Genomic DNA, 11,688 nt, shown 5'->3' with positions numbered 1-11,688 from the left:
GTATATACCCTTCACATCAGCAAATCCATTTCATTCTGGCCAAAGTGTGATTATATGTATACGTGATACCATATGTGATATAAAATTTTTGATAGAGGAAAAAAACTCCAGAAAACAAAATGTCCATTAACAAGAAATATCTTTTAAAATTGTCCCATAATAGTACAGTGAAGTATGATGTGGTTAGTACAAAGATGTACAGATGTGAACAGATACCAAAAACATATTGTCATATGGAAAGAACAAGTTATATAAAGTTATAAACAACATAGCCTAATTTGTGTTAAATATATATATACACATTTGTGTCTCTATACCTAAAGAAATTATGGACTTGTATATAAGAAACTGTAACCAGGAGTTGTTACTGATAGAGGGAACAGGTAAGGGGACTTTTATTTTTCCAGTATATAGTATTTTGCCATGAGCAGCAGTGACTTTATAAGGATAAAAAAATGTCCAACTCAAAATGGATTAACGATTTAAACTTTTTTTTTAAGTTGAAGTTTCACTCTGTCACTCAGGCTGGAGGGCAGTGGCAAACTCTTGGCTACCACAGCCTCAACTTGCTGGGCTTAGGCAATCCTTCCACCTCAGCCTTCCAAGTAGCTGGAACTATAGGCATGCACCACCACACCCAGCTAATTTTTAAAATTTATTTTAGAGATGAGGTCTCGCCAAGTTGCCCAGACTGGTCTCAAACTCTCTCACCTTGGCCTCCTAAAGTGCTAGGATTATAGGTGTGATCCACAGCGCCCATCTTCGGATTAATGACTTAAATGTTAAGGCAGGGAAAGGTAACACTACTAGAAGGAAACATTTAAAAAAATGTTTCAGGACATTGGTTTAGGCAAAAGTTTTATTATGAGTAGAACTATAAAAGCATAGGCAACAAAAACAAAAGTAGGTAAATGAGACTATGTTAAACTAAAAACTTCTGCACAGCAAAGGAAAAATAAACAGAGTGAGGAGACAACTTGTAGAAGGGAAGAAAATACTTGCAAACTATTCATCTGACAATATACTAATATCCAGAAGCTACAAAGAACTCAACAGCAAAAACCAAATGACCCAGTCAAAAAATGGGCAAATGACCAAAAAGTGTATGAAAAAAATCACTAGTTGTCAGGGAAATGCAAATCAAAACCACAGTGAGATATTATCTCAAGCCAGTTAGAATTGCTATTATCAAAAGACAAAGAAATAGAAAATGCTGGTGAGGATATGGAAAAAAGATCAACTCGCTGAGAATGTAAATTAGTCAAGCTGTTATGGAAAACAGTATGATGGTTTCTCAAGATACTAAAAATAGAACTGCCGTACAATGCAGCAATGCCACTACTGGGTATTCATCCAAAGGGAAGAAAATTAGTATATCAAATAGGTATTTGCACTTCTGTGTTTATTGCAGCACTCTTCACAATAGCCAATATATGGAATCAACCTAAATGTCCATTAAATGAGTGATAGATGAAGTAAATGTTGTATAAAATGGAATACAAGTAAGACATTTTAAAAAATTCTGTCATTTACAACATGGCTGAAGCTGGTAGATATTAAGTGAAATAAACCAGGCACAGAAAGACAAAAATCACGTGAAATGAACCCACAGAAGTAGAGAGTAGAGTTGTAGTTAGAGGATGATGGGAAGGATGAGGGAGGGGAGGATAGAGAAGAGTTGGTTAACACAATCAAAATTACAGCTTGATGGGAGGAATAAGGCCTAGTGCTCTATAGCACGGTGAACTGAACGTAGTTAACAATAACTTCTTATATATATGTTCAAAAGCTAGAAAAGAGGATTTTAAAAATTCACAACACAAATGATAAATGTTTGAGGTGGTAATTATCCTAATTACCCTGATTCAATTATTCTACATTGTATAAATCTGTCAGAATATCACTGTACTCCATAAACTCACACAATAATTATATGTCAACTAAAAAGGATAAAAGGGTAAAACATTTTAAATGAACATAATGCAAAAGACTATATAGGCATTTCAATTTTGAAAATATTGGAGCTTAAAAACATATGCTTTTTTTTCTTTTTGCAGCTCCATCTCAATTCAGATATTAAACAAAATTTCAATATAAAGAAAGGAAGTCTGTGACATAGTATTTTCCTTTTTCCTCAGAAAATTTAATGCCTCAAAGAGTTTACTTTAAGATCCTGGTCACATAATTGTACCATAATCTGAGAGTACCTAGCAAGCTGTGGATTAAGCATGTCCCAACCCACTTTGTGGCTTCATCTCTTCTTGATCCTAAAAGGACGTCTGATGCAAGAGAGAGGAAGGAGGTGGTCAAAGCAAGTAAGGCATTCAAGTACAACTGCTATTGACTTTAACAGAAAGTTGAAGGCTAATTGTGTATGCCACAAATTCTCCTTTTAATCCTGTGCAAATTAGAGTCTTCAGTAACAACAGCCAAAGCAAAAAATTCTAGTCTTTGTCCCTTATCTCTTCTTTCCTTTTGTTTTCTTCTTTCCCACCCATCCTCTTTTCCTACTCCCCCTCTCTTGATTGTAAGCAGAGAAAAAAAAGAAATATTTAGATTCTCTACATGTTATTGATCAGTATTACTAATAATGTTTTACCTTTAAGTTCTTAACCACAACATGTTAAATGTTAATTTCATCAAAACTTGAGTATCTTGTGCAGAATGATGGTCTTTTTTTTTTGAGTTGGAGTCTCACTCAGTCTCCCAGGCTGGAGTGCAGGCACACTCATGGCCATCCCAGTGTTGACCTTCTGGGTTCCAGCGATTCTTCTGCTTCAGCCTTCCAAGTAGCCAGAACTACAGGCGTGTGCTACCATGCCCAGCTAATTTTTTATTTATTGTAAAGACGAGGTCTCGCCAAGTTGTCTGGGCTGGTCTCAAACCCACGGGCTCAGGCAATCCACTCACCTCGGCCTCCCGAAGTGCTGGGATTACAGGCTGAGCCACTGAGCCCAACTAGAATGATGGTCTTAAAACAATCCTGGCAACTCTACAAGTGAAACAAATCATATGAGTTTGTATACTCTAAAACTGGAGAATTTAAGCAAGCCATTGATTCCTGTAACACAAATTCTGAACCCATGGTTGAGAATTCATACAGGATTCTGATATGGAAACCTACTTTTGTCTGTCCATATGCCACAACCCTTAAAGAAACACATAACATTAGAGAGGGCCTCCACATACCTGCATTCCTGAAAATTATCAAAAAGAAAGCATATCCCCATATCTCCTATATATTCCCTGTTAAATCCCTTTAAAGAACCCTTTACCCCGTGCAGACTGCACTCACTCAACTGAGACGAATCTTTATTCACTCCCTTTTATCAGTGGTTCTAGATTTGAAAATATAACGCCCGTATAACCATAAGCCTTGTAATTTATATAACTTTTTGCATGTTATAACTACTAATCTACAATACGTGTAGTAAATACTGTTCTATTTTGTAATAGGCTCAGTTAACTCCCTTAATCTATGGCAAGCTTATTCAGCTCTTCAGTTTGGTGTGACTGGTAACACTGAACTACCTTTTGGTAGCTGGCACCAGAAAATGTGGGTCATCAGTGTAACATTTTGTGACAAAATGTGGCTGTAACTTGAGTTCTATACAATGCTCTGTCAGTCACATGGTCAATGAATAGGTATCAGCAACCCTAAAATTATAAATACCTGCTGTGCGGCAGCAGACAACAAACACTCTCACTGTTGTCCTGCCAGTTGTGCCTTTACAGAGTATCTTTCTTTTAATAAATCTACCTTCCTTAATTCAAAACAAAACAAAAATTGATTGTGAAACATGAGTGGTGAGCTGACCTGTTTCAGAAATCCCAGGAGCCAGGTTCTGAACGCTCCCTGAGTTCTGAATTCAAAAGTAATCGTCTTTCTGTCAGTTCCCTGCCTCTTTGTTTATTGGTCTCGAGAGACAGCAACCAAGTGTTTACTTGGACCGAACAATTCCACTGTTAGTCAGTTTCAAAGGAAACCACCATTTACTAGTAATTCAGAAAGAACTTTCCAAAAATGACTTATCAGCAAAAGATGTTCTTTTTAGAGATTTAATTATTCTAAAAAGCACACTTTAAAATGAACATGTTCAACTCAACCAACATGTAGAATTATAAATTCACTGCAGAAGAACTCATGGTGAGAAACAAAAATTAACAAAGTGCACTGTGATAGTTGGTGTGGAGGATGAGACGTTGTAGGAAGTAGGAGAAGGTTCTATTACCTGGAAAGCTAATCACTGAGATCTGGATTTAGAAAGGCTTCTATACAAACATTGTCAGCAGCACACACGTCAATGACATGAATGTTTTGTACATCAATCATTGTTTTACAACTCAAGTTGGCATAACAGCTGCAAGAAAATTTTTTAGCAAATTGCTGCAGGTCTTCAAGGGTGGGTTTTCCATGTATTGTATACTTTCCACTTTTCCCAGTTTGAATATCAAAATTTATTGGGTTCAGGTGAAGATAGTCACTTGAATTCCAGTGTTTCCTTGTACACACTCCTCGCTCCTGGCAAAGCACTTGGCTACACATTTTGGCTGCCAGGGTGACGTTGATTATGTAAGGATTCAATGTAGTCTTCATGTAATCATCCAGGACCAAGCAAGATTTCTGTAAAATTATACAGTTGTCAGAATATTAAAGAAGTTGGTTCATATGAAAGTTAACTCACTGCAGTAAGCAGTTTTTAAAGAAGAGTGAAAAAAAGGACATACCAAAAGGTAGAGAATATTTTATCCTTTCTGTTAACAAGCAAGATTATTCCAACTGTTTTTTGTAAGTTTCACATGCCCTGTTATGCCAGTGAATAATTGACCAGTTGAACTTAACATATACTACCTTTGATCTACCTCTATAATTCATAAGCCAATGAGGTGATAGAATAGTACTGCTGTTAGATTAGAGTATTGATTCTGTGGTTCATTAGCCCTGATTGGAGACTGAATTCAATTATTGACTAGCTGTACGAACCTGGAACTCTTAGGCCTTCGAAGTCTTAGTTTTCTATCTGGGTGGCCGTGGGCAAATTAATTAACCTAGTTATGGTTCATCTTCATACTCTGGAAAATAAGGATGATTATGGCACCTGCCACATAAGGTTGTTGTGAAGATGAAAAAGTATGATACATACAAAAGTGCCTGGCATAGGGTCTAGAATATCTTCAGTTGGCCTTCAATAAATTATAAATAAATGTAGTAAGTATCACATTTGTCAGACAAGTTTAAACAACAATGAAAGGAATGATTTCTAAATTGCTGACTCAAAGTAAACAAGTTCAACTGGGTATAATTTATATTAAATATAGTCAAGTTATAGGTGAATAATAACAGCTCTTTTGTAAATTTGGCAGAGTATCAGTGATGAGTGACTAAAAAGATTCATCTTGAGACTGGTATGCTCTCAAGCCTGTTCTTGTAAAAATACTGAAGGTAATCACTTTTTTCTATGATCCACAGAGTGAGTCTTCCATGCTAGGCCTTCAGGAGACTAAAGGAAGTGGAAACTTGGCAGCGTCCACTTGAATCTATTCCTTGAATACCTTCCTTGAGATGATGTCGTCTATTGTTGGCAGAATAATTGCTTCCCAAATATATACACACCCTAATTCCCTGGAACCTGTGGCAATGTTAACCTATATGGCAAAAGGGACTTTGCAAATGCAATTAAGGTTATAGACTTTGAGAAGGAGAGATTATCTTGAACTATCTGGATAGACTCAATCTAATTACATGAGTCCTTGAAGCTGTGGACACTTTTCAAGTTGGGTTAGGAAGATGAAAAGGAAAAAGAAGGAAAGAATGAAACTGTAAGAGAGACTGAACCCACCTTTGCTGACTTTGAAGAAAGAAGAAGAGTGCCATGATCTAATAAGGAATGTACCCACCTCTAAAAACTGTAAATGGCTTTTAGCAAACAGCCAGGTAATGAAGATCTTACTACTACAACCACAAGGAACTGAATCTGCCAACAACCCAAATGAGCAAATGAGAAGCCTTCCCTAGAAAGGAATGCAGCCATGCTAAACCTTGATTTTAGCCCACTGAGTCCCATGTTAGACTTTTGACCTACAGAACTATAAATTATTACATTTCTGTTTTATAAGCCACTAAGTTTGTTATGGAAGAACCACTCTACCTCTTGTACACTCTCCCTTTCCAATTCTATTTTAGACATAGTAGCTATTTCACTAGCATGGCAGGTTCATTTCAAGCTACATTCACTATTCTCTGATTGGAATGCTCTTGCCCCTAATTTTTAACATGGTTGATTTCATCTTCTCATTCAGATGGCAGCTTTAAATTACACAATACCCTTCCCAGATACGTTTCTTGTCTACTCTCTCATGGCTCTACATTTTAATTCTGCGCATAGTACTTAAATTCTGCGTATAGTACCTAATTCTGTGTATAGTACATCAAATTTTTTTTCTTGTTTGTATATTGTTTTTAAGCACTCATTAGCTCCAAGGGTACATGTATTCTTCAACGCTATGTTCTGTCATATATTCTACACTATGTTCTATATATTCTGTCAGTATTCTTCAACACTATGTTGAAGAACCAAAGATATGAGAATTTAGCCCAAGCTTGGATAACTTTTCAGTTGCTTGCTTGACTCCACAGAGACAAGGGTAAGGCAAAAAGAGGACTAAAGGGATGAGAATGATTTGAGAATCAATAGCTTACATAAGATGTAGTCTATGGAAAGATATTAAAACTGGCTCTCTAATGAAAGACCCTGGTTTATATCTTTTGTGTGTGTATATATATATATATATATATATATATATATATACACACATATATATATATATCTCCATGGTGTAACTATACCTACAATGGCCAATTTTAAGCTACCAACCTGACATTACTGAATGCAAAGTTGGAAATCAAGTATACCACCATTACATGTGATGGTAGTATGGTGTAGAGTAGTACATCATTGCATAGTATTTCCATTTAAACACACATACAATAGATATCAGTAATCTCAAAAGTAAGAAAAACAGTAAAATGAAATAACTGCTATATTGATAATTTATTGCCTTGGTTTTTAACATACGTTTTTATAATTTAACTTTCAATAATGGCTGTATTTAACAACTGACTCACAAAATTCCTGAATATTTAACAGTCAGATCTTACAAGCTGAGATTAGTAGAGCTGGCTCCATCACACCACTAGATTGAATTTTTAAAAAAGAAAAGAAATGGTTTACTTACATATGTATTAGGTCAATTCCAGTAACTACAAGTAAACCTGCAATTACCAGTTTCTCAAGTTGTCAGTGAACCAAAGGAAACATGACAAGTAATCTGTGATGATTAATTACAAAGGGCACAGAAAAAAGGAAGTAATGAGCTGGCATTTGAAATGATCATAAACTGGGAAAGGTAGCAGAAATATACAAAACAGAGTGGATAAAAGACAATTTTGAAACAGTGCCATTATGTATAAGCTAATTCATTAAAATTGAAGAACTGTCTCTGGTATGGATAATACTGAAGATGGTTTGGAAGGCATAATAGTAGAATGTGAATCTAAGGTTAACGTGTCATTAAAAACACGTGACACTTAAATAGTATGTCACATCACTCATTAAGGAATACCTGATTCATTCTTTGTCAAAGTAAGGGGGAAGATGTCAGTTCTTTTAAAAAAGAAAGAAAGAAAATAGTATGGAGAATTTATAAATATTTCTAAATTTTTAAACAATAGGACCCTTGAGGAAGGAATTTATAGATTTGGGAAAACAACTAATAAAAATTAGAAGTATGCTTAAGAGAATTTTAATTGTAAAATAATTTCATTACATATAATAGATCTTACCAATGGACATATACCTTTCTCATATTTTTTATTTCTTTTTATTGGAGATTAAACTAGAGACAGTAGAATTACACAAAACAGGAAAAAGGACTTGGACTACCTTGAAATAATTTCACAAGTGTAACTGCTGTTAAGTATTTTAAGTATTTTTAAATGAAGTAAGAATATGGCTATTCTGTATAAGAAAAAAGAGAGGAGTATAATTCCTCTCAAAAGGTCTCTTGTCTTAGAGTATAAAGTCTGCACCCTACAGGTCCTAGGGTAAGAGCCCCCGCCCATGAACTCCATCTGACATTCCTCATCATTAATATTTCCACATCCATCAGAGAAGGAAAAGTTCAGCTTCAATTCAGCAGTGTCCAAATGACAGCTTTACTCTTGGATTGAGTCAAGAGGATTGAAGAGGTGGGGGAATGAAGATTTGATATAAAGAATTAAACAAGAATGAAAATGAAGAACTATCTTCTGATACCAAACATCATGCCTGAAAACTGAGACAGCAGTCTTGTTTTTGCTACATAATAGTCACACAGCCTAGAGAAATTCATTTACTCTCTCTGAATGTTTCCAAATTGGAAAATAGGTACAAATTTTCTGCCTTACAGTAACCACATGGATGTGTTTTGATTCAGCCAGTATTAACACATCCTATCATGTGCCAAGCATAGTCCTACTTATTTCCTTTGTCAATACCAAAGCAATCCACAAAAACATTAAAGGTAGAAGTATTTCATCTATTTCCTACCAATTCAACTTACCATACTTCGCATTAAACTGTGGCTTCCCCATATTACAATTCCAGAGGCACCCAGAGCAACACTTTCACCAAATGTATTCACAAGGTCATGCTGTCAAATGTGACAAAAAGAATAGGTAAAATAAAATGAAAGCATTACAAACAGGACAGACATGTTGAGCCAACAATATTAATTTAAATATTATTCCATGATTTAGTTTTACATAGCCATTGACTTACAATAAAAAACAGAGACTTAGAGTTTTAATTACTTATGCTGACAAGAGCATGTCTATGATATTAAGACACTGAGTTAATACACTGTCTATACCATCTAATTCTCCATGTTTACTAAGGGGCCACGTGATTACAGTGAAGATTAAACATGTTCTTACTTTGCATTTATACAGTGTTGCAGAGCTACCTTATGTGCACATTCTTAAATGATATTAAAAGCTAAATTTCACTCACTTCTAAAATATATTAAATTCCATTGAACATCTTTAACAGACACTATTTCATAGCCCTCATACCTTGATTTACTTACATGAGAAAGGAACTGTAAAGTTTGATCAGTAAAGACCAGGCGGGTATATACAAATATCGGAAGTGGACTGTTAGCATCAGGTACTTTGGAAACCCTGATGGCTTCCTGAACTCGATTACGAACAAAGAGCATAGCTTGTAGAGGAGACTGTCTGGTGTTCAAATAAATGGATGGGTAAAGGGCAGTGCTTTCCTTCCACAACCAGCTGAGATCATCATTTCTTCTCTTTTCTATATCAAAGCAACTTCCATTGTAACCGGGTTTATTATAATTATGGTTGTAACAATCAGGAAAAAGATAATAACCCCAAAAGTGATTTGGCCGAAGTGATTTTCCCAGTTTTAAAGTCTCTTGCATGAAACTCTTTGCTGCCTTTTCGAAATCTTGTTTGGCTATCTCGGTGGCCTCCGTGACATTAAGTTGTATATTTTCTTGCTGAACCAAATTAATTGACCAATTCTTGTAAACATCTTTAGGTTTCCAGTTTCTTGCCCAAGTGGGCCTCCATTCTTCCCAGTCAATGACAGCCAAGCCCACATTGTCTGTTGGAATGTAATAAGAAATGTCTTTCTCAGCTTTGTCCAAATGCTTTTTCAAGGACATCTTCTGGGGGATTCCTCCATTCACACCTGAGTCTGTCACTGGATCAATATAAGGATAGAGGCCAAGTCTATCAACATAAAATATTGTAACACTTTGCCCTGTGACGGTTTTTCGAGGGCTTCCTATTAAAGAGAAGAGGCTCATATCTAGTGGCTCACCAAACCTTCCAAGGCAAAATTCAGTTGGGGCATTCCAGGCCCAGAGGAATGGCACATTCTGGAATACAGGAGGTGCTCTGAAATTCTGAGTCAAGCAACATTGAATCAGAAGGAAGATGAACACTGTCTGAGATGCTCTATTGGACTCAACAGAATCTCCAAAAAATATGTGCTTGAATCTTAACACTGTCATTGCAAAGAATTATGACTATGAAAAACATGTATTTCTTCCTATACACTTTGGTTTACTCAATATTGGATGCAAGATATGGATACAGATGAAAGATAATTGAATGAAGTCACATTGATGGATAAAGAGGTATAATGATTATGTTACATTTAAATATTATTCTTGATTTATGTTTCAGGAAAGCCTTGCAAGTTGCATCATTTATAACTAAAAAAGGAAATACAGAATATGTCATTATGCTACATTTCATCATAAAGATTATAAGCTTTACCAAGTTCTCAATAAGATTGTTTTCTCTTATGTATGATTCAACTTCTATGATAGTTAACATTAGTCTTCTCAAATCTCTGCAAAGCCTACAGAGAGGAAAATATAGCTATTATGTTCTTTTTGTCTTTTGAGGTGTACAGAATTCTATACCAAGTGATACCTTAGCAAAAGCCCACTGAATAAAATTAAATTCCAAGTTGAACCTTGTTCTTGTTACTTGCTTCTTGAAAGGCTACTTTAGAGTGGTCTGTCAAATATTGAGAACCACCTCTCATAAAATTATAAAATTGTATTTTTTTTTTTAAGGAGAACAGTAAGGGAAGAAGAAAAAGTTGCTTCTGCCAGAGGTAATAAGTCAAAAGTCTGCTTGATCCTATTGAATCAACGAAAAACTCCTACAAAACAAGTTGAAGTGGTCTTTGGTACACTGTTCAATCAAGTTTTAGCAGTAATAAAATATTTTACTTATTTATAATTTCTACGAAAAGAATTGGTTCTAACCTAGCTTAAGAAAAGTAACTATGGATTTTCATCTTTTTACGGTGTTTGAGAAGTGAAATTGTGTTGTCATTTTGATTGTCACAAAGTGATGTGTTACAGCACACGCTGTTACTGTGTTACAAAAGTGGTGCAATAAAATGGTCTGGGTCACATACAAGAAATTAAACTATTAGTCAGCGTTTGGTATTTGAAAAAATTACCTACTGGAAGACATATTCAAATGTTCTGTGATTCTAGAAAGAAACTAGAACCTTTTTTTAGATTTCTTTTTTGTACCCTCACTGCTATGTGAGGGTACAAAAATTATTCCATTCGTTCTAGGACTGTGTGTGCTTACCATAGCAAATTATCCAGTCATTCTCATTGCTGAAAAATAAATGACTCTAAAGCAAACAGCGTAAACAGGATAAAAGGAAATCTTAAGAACCATTAGTGTCATGTTTTGAAGATAATGAATTTTTGTCTCATGTTTAGAACCTTGAAAGTAACTACAGATTTTTATAGTTTAAATCCTTATGAACACCCTTACTCAGGATCTAGAAAATCTTCACCTAATATCCTTTTGGGGAAAAACTAATTTCTTTTAATTACCAACTACTAATACCAATGCCTGAATGGCAGAGGGTGGGAGAAGGAAATGAAATGAAGGAGTAGCTTTTTTCGTATCACAGGAAAGGAGTAGGTTATGCCTATTGAAAATAACTATCAAATATTTTTCCACATGATCATTTCCTATAAGAAAAACATTGGGCAGAATGAACCTACTGAGAGGATTTTTACCCACAGAAATTTTCTAAAAGGAATGGACACGTCTATCACTGAAAATTGACTGAACAAAAT

General features: G+C 35.2%; 1 protein-coding gene across 1 annotated transcript; it reads right to left on the bottom strand.

Moving 5' to 3' along the window:
• Nucleotides 1-4,240: 4,240 nt before the first annotated feature.
• On the bottom strand, nucleotides 4,241-10,080 carry LOC103256127 (hyaluronidase PH-20-like). Its single transcript, XM_008054018.1, has 3 exons — nucleotides 9,127-10,080; nucleotides 8,602-8,691; nucleotides 4,241-4,624 (listed from the first exon to the last, which is right to left on the bottom strand). The coding sequence occupies exons 1-3, from the start codon at nucleotides 10,078-10,080 to the stop codon at nucleotides 4,241-4,243; spliced, it is 1,428 nt and encodes a 475-aa protein (XP_008052209.1).
• Between the last annotated feature and the right edge of the window lie 1,608 nt (nucleotides 10,081-11,688).

This window comes from Carlito syrichta, unplaced genomic scaffold (assembly GCF_000164805.1).
Source record: "Carlito syrichta isolate Samal-C Ts95f unplaced genomic scaffold, Tarsius_syrichta-2.0.1 Scaffold288952, whole genome shotgun sequence".
NCBI classification, from domain to species: Eukaryota; Metazoa; Chordata; class Mammalia; order Primates; family Tarsiidae; genus Carlito; species Carlito syrichta.
Note: the sequence above shows the minus strand (reverse complement) of the source record. Positions and strands in the feature narration are given on the sequence as shown.